The sequence below is a fragment of the Salvelinus fontinalis genome, unplaced genomic scaffold, assembly GCF_029448725.1.
Source record: "Salvelinus fontinalis isolate EN_2023a unplaced genomic scaffold, ASM2944872v1 scaffold_0633, whole genome shotgun sequence".
NCBI classification, from domain to species: Eukaryota; Metazoa; Chordata; class Actinopteri; order Salmoniformes; family Salmonidae; genus Salvelinus; species Salvelinus fontinalis.
The window spans coordinates 20,145-37,916 of record NW_026600842.1 but is presented as its reverse complement, the minus strand read 5'-3'; the positions used below and the strand labels follow the sequence as shown (position 1 = coordinate 37,916).

At 42.8% G+C, this 17,772-nt stretch overlaps 1 protein-coding gene across 7 annotated transcripts; it reads right to left on the bottom strand.

The window, feature by feature from the left end:
- Positions 1 to 81: 81 nt before the first annotated feature.
- On the bottom strand, positions 82 to 17,697 carry LOC129846869 (cytoplasmic dynein 1 intermediate chain 1-like). 7 transcript variants are annotated; one of them, XM_055914653.1, is made up of 17 exons: positions 17,245 to 17,697; positions 12,726 to 12,871; positions 12,096 to 12,213; positions 11,021 to 11,111; positions 9,492 to 9,551; positions 9,212 to 9,327; positions 8,482 to 8,574; positions 8,174 to 8,336; positions 6,460 to 6,559; positions 6,086 to 6,211; positions 4,660 to 4,806; positions 3,087 to 3,200; positions 2,681 to 2,814; positions 2,212 to 2,356; positions 1,895 to 2,035; positions 1,264 to 1,389; positions 82 to 841 (listed from the first exon to the last, which is right to left on the bottom strand). In XM_055914653.1, the coding sequence occupies exons 2-17, from the start codon at positions 12,831 to 12,833 to the stop codon at positions 731 to 733; spliced, it is 1,893 nt and encodes a 630-aa protein (XP_055770628.1). In that variant the 5' UTR covers positions 12,834 to 12,871; positions 17,245 to 17,697; the 3' UTR covers positions 82 to 730. The 7 variants fall into 7 exon arrangements, with proteins under 7 accessions (XP_055770628.1, XP_055770633.1, XP_055770634.1 ...); XM_055914658.1 differs by having other exon boundaries at positions 8,482 to 8,571; XM_055914659.1 differs by having other exon boundaries at positions 11,021 to 11,078.
- Positions 17,698 to 17,772: the final 75 nt, after the last annotated feature.

Here is a 17,772-nt window from a genome sequence, read left to right as displayed (position 1 = left end):
AACCCTAAAACTTCTACTACAGTACCACAGTAGCCCATATAGCCTGGTCTGTGAGATTTGTGGCATACATCCCCCTCAGTATTTAAGTTATCCTTATTTTATTGTAAATTGTTGTCCTTACAGCAAAAAGCCATACATTTTTAGACATATTTCTTAAAACAAAACAAAATTGTTTAACAGCAACCAAAATTTAAGAATTATCATGCTGATGCACTGTAAAGCCCGAAGCTACTTAAAAACAGTATTAAAGGTTAACTTGGATATCTTAAGAAAACAATGATCCAATGTGTTATTAATGCAGCTTTTATGACCTTGAAGAAAGAACAAAATGAACAGATCACAGGAATCTGATCATTAAACCTCATGAGTATAATATAAGGATCATATCTAGCTCACTCCAACATTTAGACCCACGTTAGACCCATAAGCACATTATCATTGCAAGCCATATGATTTTGATATCAAGTATATACATATCAACTGTTTAATTAACCAATAACAAATAAATAACTCTAGTAAGAAGAGCTGTTCCCACGGGCAAATCAGTGTTTCTTACTTTCATCTATGGAGCATAAGCTTGGAGTCAGTCTATCACAATGACTTGAATCTCACTAAAGCATGCATGCTGCTGTTGTTACGTCAGTAAATGATGGTTTGTTATCTGTAAATGTCTGTTATCAGGCTGTCAGTCCTGAAACGTTGCATCCATTGATGAGAGGGTGAGAAGGTTTCAGGCTGCCAGCTCCACGGCCCCCTCCTCCTCTCCATCCCCGCGGTTGGCGCGGATCTCAACTAGGGTGCGGGCGAAGTGGCTCCAGTCCTCAGGGTGTGGCACTGCCAGCTACAGGAGACAAACACGGTCAGTCACATATCAAATCAAAGCAAATCTAATGTTATTGGTCACATACACATGGTTAGCAGATGTTATTGCGAGTGTAGCGAAATGCTTATGCTTCTAGATCCGACAGGGCAGCAGTATCTAACAGGTAATATCTAACAAATTCCAATACACATAATCTAGTAAAGGAATGGGATAAGAATATATAAGTATAAAATATATGGATGAGCATATATATGAAGAAAAAAAACAGAAAAACAATTGGATAGAAACAACAGTAGGCTAACTAATGTATCACATTTCAGCAAAGAAGTGAATAAGAATCCAAGGCAGTACAACAAGGCCATGAGTTCCATCTTGTTTCAGCTACAGCACCCATTCTCTCATCGTTAGAACCCTTTAAATGATGGACTTAATTATTTCACCTCTCCCACATCGTAGATCCAGACACGCCCATCCGAGTCACCCACGGCAACCTCTCTGCCTCCCGACGCCCATCTCACACGGTTCAAAGCACATGCCCCCTCGATCGTCACACTCGCTGTGGGCACCTTTTAAAAAAAAGTGTCATATTATCTTACAACCACATACCAACAACAGATAGCAATGTAGAAATATGATCAAATCCTATTCTGCATCATACACATCCAGTCCAGGATAAAAGAAAGTGGTACAGTGGTAAACAATTAACTAATAAAAACCGTCACGGAGAAGAACGAGCTGGAGGAGACTGCCCAGAACAGAGTGTGATGGAGAGGAACCAGCTGGAGGAGACCGCCCAGAACAGAGTGTGGTGGAGAGGAACCAGCTGGAGGAGACCGCCCAGAACAGAGTGTGTAGGAGAGGAACCAGCTGGAGGAGACTGCCCAGAACAGAGTGTGATGGAGAGGAACCAGTTGGAGGAGACTGCCCAGAACAAAGTGTGATGGAGAGGAACCAGCTGGAGGAGACCGCCCAGAACAGAGTGTGATGGAGAGGAGCCGTCGATGACCTATGTTCCCAAAGGAACGATGGGCCATAAGTAAGTTAAGTAACCAATGAGATTGTGTGACTCACCTCAGTGTCATTGTTGAGGTTCCACAGGTCCAAACGACCCATCCCATCCACGGAGGCAAAGAGAGCCGGATGCACAGGGGACCAACTGACATCATAGACATAGTCTGCATTATCCTCAAAAGAGTACAGTGGCTTGTTGTGCTGGAGAGAGAGACAGACACATTGTAATTCTACGGAGACAGCGCTAGAATGCTGCTACTGCTGAGGGTTCTTTGGGGCCTTAGGTGGCAGTTATAACTATCTTGTAATTGTTAGTTTAAAATGTAGATCAGGGAACAGGGATAACACCCTGAGTAGAGTAATGTGACTTGTCTTACCTTGATTGACCACAGTTTTACTGTCCAGTCAAAGGAGGACGTGATGAAGAGGTGTGAGAAGTCGACAGTGCCCACAGCGTTATGGCAGCTGATCCCAGTCACTGGGCCCTGGTGGCCCTCAAACATCTCAGCTATACCTGCTTTACTGCACACAACAACATAACACGGCCTTCACATAGGTACATTCAATGAGCCTTAAGATAAAGCTATCATTCCAGATATAGTAGGTTGGTTGGTCGAAGGACACACACATATCGCAAACATCTTGCTCTGTTTTCATTGGAAACATAAATAACATCAACTTCATGAGGTTGCATTCATTTGTAACCATAAAAAACATTGTAAAATATTGATCATGTGAGAGATTGACATTACACACATCCCCCAGTGTCATGTGCTGTTTCTATGGAAACGTGAAGACACATTAATGTTCTATATAACTGTCCCTGTTGCGCCTCAGCTCACTAACCTGCCGTGGCGGGACGCAGAGTACACCATCCCTTCCTCGCTTCCCACCACGTAGTTGTTAACATCTCCGGCAGGGAAGGCCATTCCTGTTACTGCTACGGGCTTGGACTTATTATACACCAGCTCCATACTCTCCTGTTAAATGCATGCTCATATAGTTTACCTCAATAAACATGGAACAAAGACAAATACTAGTAATTTTCTTTATGGATAAAAAATAATATATAATGAAATAATTTATTTAGATAAATTCTCTGAGGAGAATTAATAGGAGTTTATTGCGATACATACGTCTCAAATGGCACCCTATTCCCTTTATAGTGTACTACTACCCAATGGACCCTGGTCAAAAGAAGTGCACTATGAAGGGAATAGGGTGGGAAGCAGACTTATGCCACTCTGCTCACCTGAGGCTGAGAGAGCATGTCTAGACTCCAGGAGCACATCTTCCCATCAGTAGAGACTGTTATCAGGTTGTTGGCGTTCTGGGTACCCACCACGTTCACACAGTACACTGGGTGCTAGAGGAAAGAACAGTGGGTTCTTAGATATGTTACCACAAATCTAATGTTGTTCCCCAGACACTTCTTCCCAACGCTTCTTATACGCAATTGGCCTGGGGACGAGGCCTGGGGACGAGGTTAACACAAATCTGTTTGAAATCTGTTTGAATTAGATTAGTAAAAAAAAAGAAGCCAAACAAACTAGCTTGAATCAGAGATCAGAGGCCGTATATATGAAGCATCTGAGAGGAGGAGTTTTCAGATGACCATGAATAAGATTCCATGGACACGGGATACCTGATACCTGATACACTCCTACTCTAAATGTCTGATACGGCCCCAGAGGTCACACTGATATGAACACATTACAGTAGAGTATATGAGAGGCAGAGGGAGGTGTCTGTTAACTTACAGTGTGTTAACTTACATTGTGTGGAGTGAGGTATCTGTTAGTTTACAGTGTGTGGAGTGAGGTGTCTGTTAGTTTACAGTGTGTGGAGGGAGGTGTCTGTTAACTTACAGTGTGTGGAGGGAGGTGTCTGTTAGTTTACAGTGTGTGGAGGGAGGTGTCTGTTAGTTTACAGTGTGTGGAGTGAGGTGTCTGTTAGTTTACAGTGTGTGGAGGGAGGTGTCTGTTAGTTTACAGTGTGTGGAGGGAGGTGTCTGTTAGTTTACAGTGTGTGGAGGGAGGTGTCTGTTAGTTTACAGTGTGTGGAGGGAGGTGTCTGTTAGTTTACATTGTGTGGAGGGAGGTGTCTGTTAGTTTACATTGTGTGGAGGGGGGTGTCTGTTAGTTTACAGTGTGTGGAGGGAGGTGTCTGTTAGTTTACAGTGTGTGGAGGGAGGTGTCTGTTAGTTTACAGTGTGTGGAGGGAGGTGTCTGTTAGTTTACAGTGTGTGGAGGGAGGTGTCTGTTAGTTTACATTGTGTGGAGGGGGGTGTCTGTTAGCTTACAGTGTGTGGAGGGAGGTGTCTGTTAGTTTACAGTGTGTGGAGGGATGTGTCTGTTAGCTTACAGTGTGTAGAGGGAGGTGTCTGTTAGTTTACAGTGTGTAGAGGGAGGTTTCTGTTAGTTTACAGTGTGTGGAGGGAGGTGTCTGTTAGTTTACAGTGTGTGGAGGGAGGTGTCTGTTAACTTACAGTGTGTGGAGGGAGGTGTCTGTTAGTTTACAGTGTGTGGAGGAGGTGTCTGTTAGTTTACAGTGTGTGGAGGGAGGTGTCTGTTAACTTACAGTGTGTGGAGGGAGGTGTCTGTTAGTTTACAGTGTGTGGAGGAGGTGTCTGTTAGTTTACAGTGTGTGGAGGAGGTGTCTGTTAACTTACAGTGTGTGGAGGGAGGTGTCTGTTAGTTTACAGTGTGTGGAGGGAGGTGTCTGATAACTTACAGTGTGTGGAGGGAGGTGTCTGTTAGTTTACAGTGTGTGGAGGAGGTGTCTGTTGGTTTACAATGTGTGGAGGGAGGTGTCTGTTAACTTACAGTGTGTGCCGCAGCAGACAGAGGGGTCCTCTGGACGGGGGTCCTCCTGTGACTACGGTTATCCCACAACACAATCTGTCCAGAGTACGTTCCCCCCACCACCAGGTTAGGATGGAACTGAGCAAAGCCCACAGACATCACTGACGACTGAGACAGAGAGAGAGAGAGAGGGGGGGGGGGGGGATATAGAAAGAGAGAGAGAGAGAAAGAGGGAGAGACAGAGAGAGAGAGAGAGAGAGAGAGACAGAAAGACAGAGCGAGAGAGAGAGAGAGAGAGAAAGAGGGAGAAAGAGAAGTGAGAAAGAGACAGAGAGAAAGACAGAGAGAGAGAAAGAGAGAGAGAGAAGTGAGAAAGAGACAGAGAGAAAGACAGAGAGAGAGAAAGAGAGAGAGGCAGATAACCAGAGGAGGCAGAGACAGAAATAGAGAGAGCGATAGAGAGAGAGAGTAACATGAGATGGCCAATATACAGCAAAACTACCTAGAACAATATAATAATTATTTGAATCTAGTTAAACCATGTTAGTTTTTATTTTACCTTTATTTAACTAGGCAAGTCAGTTAAGAACAAATTCTTATTTACAATGAGGACCTAGGAACAGTGGGGGCAGAACGATAGATTTTTACCTTGTCAGCTCAGGGATTCAATCTAGCAACCTTTCGGTTACTGGTCCAACGCTCTAACCACTAGGCTACTGGGACTTAAAGACACAGTCAAGCTGCTGCTAATACTGGGACTTAAAGACACAGTCAAGCTGCTGCTAATACTGGGACTTAAAGACACAGTCAAGCTGCTGCTAATACTGGGACTTAAAGACACAGTCACACTGCTGCTAATACTGGGACTTAAAGACACAGTCAAGCTGCTGCTAATACTGGGACTTAAAGACACAGTCACGCTGCTGCTAATACTGGGACTTAAAGACACAGTCACACTGCTACTAATACTGGGACTTAAAGACACAGTCACACTGCTGCTAATACTGGGACTTAAAGACACAGTCAAGCTGCTGCTAATACTGGGACTTAAAGAAACCGTCACACTGCTGCTAATACTGGGACTTAAAGACACAGTCACACTGCTGCTAATACTGGGACTTAAAGACACAGTCAAGCTGCTACTAATACTGGGACTTAAAGACACAGTCACGCTGCTGCTAATACTGGGACTTAAAGACACAGTCACACTGCTACTAATACTGGGACTTAAAGACACAGTCACGCTGCTGCTACAACGCTCTAACCACTAGGCCGCCTGCCATTATATCGTGTGATATTTAACAATATATTCCCTTCCATTATGTTTTTAACTTGTGGTTCTAAATGTTAGCAAGTAAAATGACTTCACCGTTGTATGATGAAATGTCATCCATCCTCTCTCAAGCATCAGTCTTACGTCACATCAGATCAACAAACAGCTGCTGACCTGGCAGTGAAATGTATACTCTGGAGTGGTCTTCTTGAACTTCATGTTCCACACCAGCGCTATCCCATCAGGCTCGTGTGGAGCATCCTCGTTGCTGTTGTAAGAGGCCACCATCAGTTCAGGGTACTGCAAAGACACAATATAGTATAGAACAGGACTGGATTGTTACTTCAACCAAGTCTTCTTCTTCTGTCTTGACCATAGAAATGGAATGAACAGAACGGGCTTGGAACCTCTGACCATGACTGTAAACTCAGGGGTGCACTCAAAGTGGCATTCATTCTAGTTCTGTGGTCTTGACATAGACACATAAAGGAAATTAAGGAAGTAGATGCATCAGATATGTTCTAAACTGGGAGAAAGTTCCATTGTACCTGTGGGGACCAGTCTAAGCAGGTGACTACTCGGTGTTTGGACCAGTGATCGTCATGGAACACACGGTTGAAAGACAGATTGGATCCACCTTGCATGTCCCTGATAGGACAGAAAGGGAAATGGGAAAGATGTTCGATCCAGTTCCACTCCAGTTCTACTCCAGTTCAACTCCAGTTCTACTCCAGTGCTACTCCAGTTCTACTCCAGTGCTACTCCAGTGCTACTCCAGTTCAACTCCAGTTCTACTACGGTGCTACTCAGGTTCTACTCCAGTTCTACTCCAGTTCTACTCCAGTCCTACTCCAGTTCTAATCCAGTTCAACTCCAGTTCTACTCCAGTTCTACTCCAGTTCAACTCCAGTTCTACTCCAGTGCGACTCCAGTTCTACTCCAGTTCTACTCCAGTTCAACTCCGGTTCTACTCCGGTTCTACTCCGGTTCTACTCCAGTTCAACTCCAGTTCTACTCCAGTTCTACTCCGGTTCTACTCCGGTTCTACTCCGGTGCTACTCCAGTTATATTCCAGTTCTAATCCAGTTCCACTCCAGTTCTACTCCAGTGCTACTCCAGTGCTACTCCAGTTCTATTCCAGTGCTACTCCAGTTCTACTCCGGTTCTACTCCAGTTCTACTCCAGTTCTACTCCGGTTCTACTCCAGTGCTACTCCAGTTCTAATCCAGTTCTATTCCGGTTCTACTACGGTGCTACTCAGGTTCTACTCCAGTTATACTCCAGTGCTACTCCAGTTCTAATCCGGTTCTACTACGGTGCTACTCAGGTTCTACTCCAGTTCTAATCCAGTTCTACTCCAGTGCTACTCCAGTGCCCCTCCAGTTCTACTCCAGTGCTACTCCAGTGCTACTCCAGTGCTACTCCAGTTCTACTCCAGTGCTACTCCAGTTCTACTCCAGTGCTACTCCAGTTCTACTCCGGTTCTACTCCAGTTCTACTCCAGTTCTACTCCAGTGCTACTCCAGTTCTAATCCAGTTCTATTCCGGTTCTACTACGGTGCTACTCAGGTTCTACTCCAGTTATACTCCAGTGCTACTCCGGTTCTAATCCGGTTCTACTCCGGTTCTACTACGGTGCTACTCAGGTTCTACTCCAGTTCTAATCCAGTTCTACTCCAGTGCTACTCCAGTGCCCCTCCAGTTCTACTCCAGTGCTACTCCAGTGCTACTCCAGTTCTACTCCAGTGCTACTCCAGTGCTACTCAGGTTCTACTCCAGTTCTACTCCAGTGCTACTCCAGTTCTACTCCAGTGCTACTCCAGTGCTACTCCAGTTCTACTCCAGTGCTACTCCAGTGCCCCTCCAGTGCCCCTCCAGTTCTAATCCAGTTATACTCCAGTTCTATTACAGTGCTACTCCAGTTCTACTCCAGTTCTACTCAGTATTAATCCAGTGCCCCTCCAGTTCTACTCAGTATTAATCCAGTTCTACTCCAGTGCTACTCCAGTGCTACTCCAGTGTAATGTGTACTTATTCCTCCCATAACATCCATCAACAGGGAACATGGTGTGCATCCTAAATGGCCCTATTCCTTGGATATCCTGCAATAACTGTGACTTTTCAGTTTTACATTTTTTTATTAATGGAAATTCAGTACAAAGCTGTGATGAGCTGATGAGCCCTATGGACCTTGGTCAAACGTAGTGCACTACATAGGGATCAGAGTGCCATTTGGGACACGCCCATGCTCAATGTTCTCACCCTTCTTTGTCCTCCAGGTCCCGGCCGCTGTAGTCGAAGAAGATGTCTCCCTCCTCGGCCAGCGCCCGCTCCACCACAGAGACCGACCGCTCAAAGAACACCAGGAAGTCCTCTGAGTGGAGGATCTGTTCCCTCTCCTCCTCCGTCAGCTCTCTGGGATGGGCTGAGAGGGATCACCCACATTGTGATACCAGTGTTGAGGATATATGTTGGTTGTATATGTTTAGCTATGCAACAAGTCACCTCAGAGGTTGTGAGTGCTTTTCCTAACAGCAGTGTGTTAAAGAAGAACATAAAGTCATTATTACCCTCTTTACTGTCCTCTGCCTCTACTTCCTCTTCCGGCTGGTCAGTCTGAGGGGAAGCTTTAGGCTCACTGCTCTCCTCATCCTCTTCTTCTTCTGGGAGGAAAGACGTGTTTTATGTTCTACACTACAGGAGGCTGCTGAGAGGAGAACGGCTCATAATAACGTCCAGAACGGAGCAAATGGATAGGAATCAAACACCTGGAAACCATGGAAACCATGTGTATGATGTATGTGATACCATTCCACTGATTCCACTCCAGTCATTACCACGAGCCAGTCCTCCCCAATTAAGGTTCCACCAACCTCCTGTGTTACACACATACATACAACATAGGCTTCAACATTCTTTCACTCTGTGGGGAGAGAGCATGTTGAAAATATCAACCATACCCATTCATACTAACCAACCTAGAGCTCTACATTAAAAGTATACATTTCAACAGTCAACTTCAACAGTCTACTTCAAGTGTCAACTCAAGAGTCAACTTCAAGAGTCAACTTCAAGCGTCAACTTCAAGCGTCAACTTCAAGAGTCAACTTCAAGAGTCTACTTCGAGTGTCAACTAAAGAGTCAACTTCAAGCGTCAACTTCAAGAGTCAACTCAAGAGTTCTTTAAGAGTCAACTCAAGAGTCAACTTCAAGAGTTCTTTAAGAGTCAACTCAAGAGTCAACTTCAAGAGTCAACTCAAATTCAAGAGTCAACTCAACATCCAACGCAATATTCATTACCTTCAGATTGATGTGCTGCTGAAGGAGTCTGGGTCTCTTTAGTGTAGGTCACAAGCTCTTTGGGAACGAAGTCGATCTGTACTATTTTTGACGCTCCAAGTCTGTGCATCCTGCGCCTGAAAGATGGAATAAATAAATTTAGAAGACATACAGGGAACACTCTGCTATCAGTCAAGAAAAATATAACCTTTGTGTAAGTCCTATGCGCTCTGGTCAAAAGTAGTGCACTATATAGGGAATAGGGTGCCATTTGGGAGCATAATCAAGAGGAAAGACTTACCCCAGCTCAGAGTCTGCCTGCAGCTGGAGAGCAGAGGGGTCCGTGTCCCACTGCAGGGTCCTAAACACAGCAGCAGGGGGGCGCCAAAACAACACAAATGAGTCCATACATCAACTCAAGGGACATCACTTTTAGAACATATGAATTCATGCATGACAGTGTGTACGCAAAACTAACATTAAACAAAACACAGGATGGATCCCAAATGCCACGCTATTTTCTATGTAGTAGGCCACACATTTTGACCAGGGCTCATAGGGCTCTGGTCAAGAATAGTTGACTATATGGGGAATAGGAGGGAATTTTGGACAGAGACACATTCACAGTTCCACTGCCTCAATAGAAGTTACATTCACAGTTCCACTGCCTCAATAGAAGTTACATTCACAGTTCCACTGCTGTCACTGATGTCATATAATCAACTGATATCACATAATCAACTGATGTCACATAATCAACTGATGTCACAAAATCAACTGATGTCACATAATCAACTGATGTCACATAATCAACTGATGTCACAAAATCAACTGATGTCACATAATCAACTGATGTCACAAAATCAACTGATGTCACATAATCAACTGATGTCACAAAATCAACTGATGTCACAAAATCAACTGATGTCACATAATCAACTGATGTCACAAAATCAACTGATGTCACATAATCAACTGATGTCACATCATCAACTGATGTCACATCATCAACTGATGTCACTGATGTCACATAATCAACTGATGTCACTGCACGAAGACACTGAAGTCTCCCTGAACAGAAACATCTTCTCCATAATCACTAGTACATGGACTCTGGTTCTTACCTATATCTGATGTCCCATTACAAGATGAAAAGAGAAGGGATAAACATCAGATACTCTGTGCCACTGTGCACATATACATTGTCTGAGTCCCAAATGGCACCCCTTTTCCCTACATAGTGAACTACTTTTGACCAGAAGTCCTATGGGCCCTTGTCAAAAGTAGTGCACTATATTATTTACTGTTAGGGAATAGAGTGCCATTTGGGACGTAGACATTTCCACAGTTCTCATGTTCAATGTCATATGTTCATGACGTTAGCTACATTGATAAACTAACATTTACAAATTGTTAGAACCAAAGAGAGAAGCTTTTAGCATACAATATACCTTGTTGTTGTTGTATAGAATGCCAATACCAATTCTTTCCAGCTGTACATCCATTTGTCTATGTGTTCATATAGAAAATAATTGAACAGTACTAAAATACCTTCTGCTTGTTTGTAACAGTGAACATTTTCCATGACATCAATACTACATCTGATAGCAGTTTGTGTGTGTGTGTGTGTGTGTGTGTGTGTGTGTGTGTGTGTGTGTGTGTGTGTGTGTGTGTGTGTGTGTGTGTGTGTGTGTGTGTGTGTGTGTGTGTGTGTGTGTCGGTGTGTCGGTGTGTGTGTGTGTGTGTGTGTGTCGGTGTGTGTGTGTGTGTGTGTGTGTCGGTGTGTGTCGGTGTGTGTGTGTGTGATAGAGTAAAGAGCATGTTCCATACCTTCCCACTGCCCCTCCATCTACAGACTCCTGGCTGCCAGCATCACTGGTGGTGCTCACTGATTGTGAAGAGGGAGACATAGGGGTTGGGACTAAATAATGAAAATAACAGGTATCCCATGTTAAGAGCTGCAGAGGCTGCACTGGTGGCCAGCAGTCAGACCCCCACAGCCAAACCAGAAGGGTTCCAAATCAACAGGATGGATTGAAATGGTTCAAAGCAAAGGAAGAAGAATTCACAAGAAAAGAGGGGGAAAAATGGTCAAACCTACTTTCTGATGGAAACCCAACTGGTTTGTGACATAATAATGCACGACCGCCAAACTAGTGTGAAATCTTTCAATGTGTTGACATATCGTATCAAACTAACCATCTGAACTGAATACATAGATTCACACCTGCAGTCGTCTCTTAAAATACATCTTCATTCAAAAAGAGAGCTGGCATCAAAGCCATGAATATATAACCCTGCCAACCAAATCACTGAGTTTTTATCACTAAGCTTTTGGCAATGACACAATGGAATTTTAATGTGCTTTTACCATAAAGGAAAACATTTGAGTCAATTAATAATGTAAATTATTCGTTTGAATATATGATATAGTGTAAACTGAAGATCATTTCATGACATGATTTATTTTTGTATGGAGACCATTACCACAAGATACACTAGGGTAGGATGATCTCAGAAAGGTCAGTAGGATGGTAGGGTAGAATGATCTCAGAATGGTCAGTACAATGGTAGGGTAGGATGATCTCAGAATGGTCAGTACACTGGTAGGGTAGGATGATCTCAGAAAGGTCAGTAGGATGGTAGGGTAGAATGATCTCAGAATGGTCAGTACAATGGTAGGATAGAATGATCTCAGAATGGTCAGTACAATGGTAGGATAGAATGATCTCAGAATGGTCAGTACAATGGTAGGGTAGGATGATCTCAGAATGGTCAGTACACTGGTAGGGTAGGATGATCTCAGAACGGTCAGTAGGATGGTAGGGTAGGATGATCTCAGAACGGTCAGTAGGATGGTAGGATAGGATGATCTCAGAAAGCAATAAGGATATGACTGGTATACCTAATGGTGGTTCTGGTGAGATCCCAATACTCTGCAGCAGCGCCTCCGTCTCTCTTCGTTTGCGGTCCAAGTCAGAATCTTCAGAGACATTCTCTGTTTTCTGCTGCAGACTCTCAGACTGAACAGATGTTGGGGAGAACTTCAGTTTCACTGTCTCTGTGCCAAATAGCACCCTATCCCCTACGTGGTGCACTGGCCAAAAGTAGTGCATTATCTAGGGAATAGGGTGTTATTTGAAGTGCATTATAATAGGGAATAGGGTGTTATTTGAAGTGCATTATATAGGGAATAGGGTGCAATTTGAAGTGCACTATATAGGGAATAGGGTGCTTTTTGAAGTGCACTATATAAGGAATATGGTGTCATTTGAAGTGCACTATATAGGGAATAGGGTGTCATTTGAAGTGCACTATATAGGGAATAGAGTGCATTTTAAAGTGCACTATTAAGGAATAGGGTGTCATTTGGATCGGAGCCAGTGTAGTTCCACAAAGACTCCAGAAACACTACCAACCCAAATCAGACTTCTTATAACCTGTTGTAGAAATGCTCTATTCATCCTCATTTGAGATGCTGAACTAAAACAAAGAAGTTCACATCACATTCAAATTAATAGAGATGTCTCCTCACCTCTTTCCTTTTCCTCTCCTCCTCCTTTCTCTTCTTCTCCTCTCGTATTTGAGCTAGCCTCTGTTTCTTTCGCTCCAGCTCAGCTTTCAGGTCACTTTTGTCAGACATCTTCGTCCTACTAGATAGATAAGAAAGCAGCAATCTGCCTGTTGATACATACAGCAGTTAGCCTGGTTCATTCTGTATGTTGATACATACAGCAGTTAGCCTGGTTCATTCTGTATGTTGATACATACAGCAGTTAGCCTGGTTCATTCTGCATGTTGATACATACAACAGTTAGCCTGGTTCATTCTCCATGTTGATACATACAGCAGTTAGCCTGGTTCATTCTCCATGTTGATACATACAGCAGTTAGCCTGGTTCATTCTGCATGTTGATACATACAGCAGTTAGCCTGGTTCATTCTGCATGTTGATACATACAACACAGTAGGACCAATTCTCTATGAGAACTGCTAGCCTGAGTGCCAGTCTGTTTGTGCTAACATGCCAACTCCTTGTCCTTCCTTGTCATGTGTGTTTGGCTTGACAATGAGCAAATGAGTTGGCAAGAGCACAGACAGTTTTGGGACCAGGCTACAGAAGGAGACAACAGATCTGGGACCAGGCTACAGAAGGAGACAACAGATCGGGGACCAGGCTACAGAAGGAGACAACAGACCTGGGACCAGGCTACAGAAGGAGACAACAGATCTTTCCAGATCTACAGAAGATATTTTCCAGGCTACAGAAAGAGACAACAGACCTGGGACCAGGCTATAGAAGGAGACAACAGACCTGGGACCAGGCTATAGAAGGAGTCAACAGATCTGGGACCAGGCTACAGAAGGAGACAACAGACCTGTGACCAGGCTACAGAAGGAGACAACAGATCTGAGACCAGGCTACAGAAGGAGACAACAGATCTGGGACCAGGCTACAGAAGGAGACAACAGATCGGGGACCAGGCTACAGAAGGAGACAACAGACCTGGGACCAGGCTACAGAAGGAGACAACAGATCTTTCCAGATCTACAGAAGATATTTTCCAGGCTACAGAAAGAGACAACAGACCTGGGACCAGGCTATAGAAGGAGACAACAGACCTGGGACCAGGCTATAGAAGGAGTCAACAGATCTGGGACCAGGCTACAGAAGGAGACAACAGACCTGTGACCAGGCTATGGAAGGAGACAACAGATCTGGGACCAGGCTATAGAAGGAGACATCAGATCTGGGACCAGGCTACAGAAGGAGACAACAGATCTGGGACCAGGCTACAGAAGGAGACAACAGACCTGGGACCAGGCTACAGAAGGAGACAACAGACCTGGGACCAGGCTACAGAACAGCATGGATAACGGAATTATCATAATTTTATATTTTTGTTGAACCTTTATGTAACTACGCAAGTCAGTTAGGAACATATTCTTATTTAATATATATTTTGATTTGTTTAACACTTCTTTGGTTACTACATGATTCCATATGTGTTATTTTATAGTGTTGATGTCTTCACTATTATTTTACAATGTAGAAAATTGTAAAAAATAAAGAAAAACCCTTGAATGAGTAGGTGTGTCCCTTTGACTGGGACTGTAGGTTCAGAAAGCTGGCTGGTAGACAAGTTTAACAATACCCTTTCTAGCACTAAACATAGGTGTTCTACAAAACCCTTCAATACTACCATTAAAGTTGATTACACATCAATCCAGGGGTTGTGCACAGCATCATGTCCACCTACGTCTCTCTCTATGTAGTGTTGTGTTGTCTCTCTTGTCGTGATGTGTGTTGTGTCCTATATTCATATTTTATTTATTTTACATTTTTAATCCCAGCCACCGTCCCCGCAGGAGGCCTTTTGCCATTTGGTAGGCAGTCATTGTAAATTAGAAATTGTTCTTAACTGACTTGCCTGGTTAAATTAAATAAATATAGGTTTAATCTCTGTATCAGTATCATGTCCGTCTATAGGTTTAATCTCTGTATCAGTATCATGTCCGTCTATAGGTTTAATCTCTGTATCAGTATCATGTCCGCCTATAGGTTTAATCTCTGTATCAGTATCATGTCCATCTATGGGTTTAATCTCTGTATCAGTATCATGTCCGCCTATAGGTTTAATCTCTGTATCATGTCCATCTATGGGTTTAATCTCTGTATCAGTATCATGTCTACCTATAGGTTTAATCTCTGTATCAGTATCATGTCCGCCTATAGGTTTAATCTCTGTATCAGTATCATGTCCACCTATAGGTTTAATCTCTGTATCAGTATCATGTCCACCTATAGGTTTAATCTCTGTATCAGTATCATGTCCACCTATAGGTTTAATCTCTGTATCAGTGCCATGTCTACCTATAGGTTTAATCTCTGTATCAGTATCATGTCCGCCTATAGGTTTAATCTCTGTATCAGTATCATGTCCACCTATAGGTTTAATCTCTGTATCAGTATCATGTCCACCTATAGGTTTAATCTCTGTATCAGTGTCATGTCCACCTATAGGTTTAATCTCTGTATCAGTATCATGTCCACCTATAGGTTTAATCTCTGTATCAGTATCATGTCCACCTATGAGTTTAATCTCTGTATCAGTGTCATGTCCACCTATAGGTTTAATCTCTGTATCAGTGCCATGTCCACCTATAGGTTTAATCTCTGTATCAGTATCATGTCCACCTATAGGTTTAATCTCTGTATCAGTGTCATGTCCACCTATAGGTTTAATCTCTGTATCAGTGCCATGTCCACTTATAGGTTTAATCTCTGTATCAGTATCATGTCCACCTATAGGTTTAATCTCTGTATCAGTATCATGTCCACCTATAGGTTTAATCTCTGTATCAGTATCATGTCCACCTATAGGTTTAATCTCTGTATCAGTGCCATGTCCACCTATAGGTTTAATCTCTGTATCAGTATCATGCCCTCCAGGACACCTACACCACCCGATGTCACAGGAAGGCCATAAAGATCATCAAGGACAACAACCACCCAAGCCACTGCCTGTTCACCCCGCTATCATCCAGAAGGCGAGGTCAGTACAGGTGCATCCAAGCAGGGACCGAGAGACTGAAAAACAGCTTCTATCTCAAGGCCATCAGACTGTTAAACAGCCACCACTAACATTTAGCGGCCGCTGCCAACATACTGACTCAACTCCAGCCACTTTAAAAATGGGAATTGATGGAAATTATGTAAAAATGTACCACCAGCCACTTTAAACAATGCCACCTAATATAATGTTTACATACCCTACATTACACATCTCTTATGTATATGTATATACTGTACTCTATATCATCTACTGCATCTTGCCATCTTATGTAATACATGGACCACTAGCCACTTTAAACTATGCCACTTTATGTTTACATACCCTACAGTACTCATCTCATAGGTATATACCGTACTCTATACCATGTACTGCACCATTGCCTATGCCGTTCTGTACCATCACTCATTCATATATCTCTATGTACATATTCTTTATCCCTTTACACTTGCGTGTATAAGGTAGTAGTTGCGGAATTGTTAGGTTAGATTACTTGTTATTACTGCATTGTCGGAACTAGAAGCACAAGCATTTCGCTACACTCGCATTAACATCTGCTAACCATGTGTATGTGACTAATAAAATTTGATTTGATGTCCACCTATAACTTTAATCTCTGTATCGGTGTCATTGTGTATCTATCAATGCCGGAAACACAAACTAATGTATGGGCGAATGGTTGGAATGTTTAATTTTACATGAAATTGTATGATTGGATTGACAAAGCATAGTGAGAATGGAATATAATTGATTCTAATTATATGGATGGAACTATTTACAGCACTAGGAGCCAAGGACATACAACTCCCAAAGATGCAGCTATTACATTGGAAAGTGGCAAGTACATTTTGAAAGAAAATGATACATTTGATACTAAATGAACAACGTACAAATATTTTCTTTGCCTGCATGATCAGTAAGTAGGTGCTATTAAATTATGAAAATTAGAAGTGGGAACGTCATGCAAAACATAAATAAAATGACAAAACACTATGAGACAAAGAAATAACTTTATTTAAAATCCTGATGGATGACCGAGCAGACGAGGCATGCACAACAAGACAAACAGAAATGAGGATTGTAGCCTATGGCATGATGGTCGAGAAATGTTGATATAATGCATTCCAAATACTGTACATCATGCAGTATTTGACAGTGTGGACTAGCCTATTATAACAACAACCAATGAATGAATAAAAACGAAAAGGCAATGGCCCTGGATGCCATGGTAGGCTTATTACGCTGTAAATACATTGAACATGTTTTGCTATATTTGCAGCACATTGAATAAATCTCTCTTCAAGATTGTTCTCCCCGTCACCAGTAAAACCATGTATTCTCCAGTTAAAATCGTGGTGCGCCTAGGTTTTCACACAATGACCAGAACACATTTTTAACCGTTAGATAGTCTTGGCCTACATTGGGTGCCGGCTAATAAGGATGCTCATGCGAGACAAAGATGCATTTTAATTAGCCTACCGTCTGCACTGTGCCTTGCGCTTATCTCGGGTCCTTTCCAGAATGAGCTGTATCGGACGTGCCACAAGCAAAAAAACCTGCGTGATTTATATAGACAATATCACCACGGACAAAACATTTCTATAATACAACAAAGAACATAGAATGTGCCGCTCGAGCTCTGCCCTCTTTCTCAATTGTAAGTAGATTCAGTCCGGAAGTAGCCTGTATATTGTTCATCATACGTCATAGTTGTACAAACAGGAATGTTTGCGATAATAAGGTGATGACTTAAATCAACAATATAGATGATACATGTGCCATATTATAATCTCAAATTAACAATATGGTCATTGAAGAGAAAACGATAAATCTATTTCAGAAATTGCAAAAACTCTTAATTCAGGCCAACAATGCCACTACTAATAATGTGTGAATAACTACACATGGCCTCTAGATGGCGGCATTTAGCTTGTTTTCACAAGGCAAAAGTGGTTGTTTTAAATGATTCGTTCTCCCACAAGTCAACTCCTGAATAAAGCACAAAAC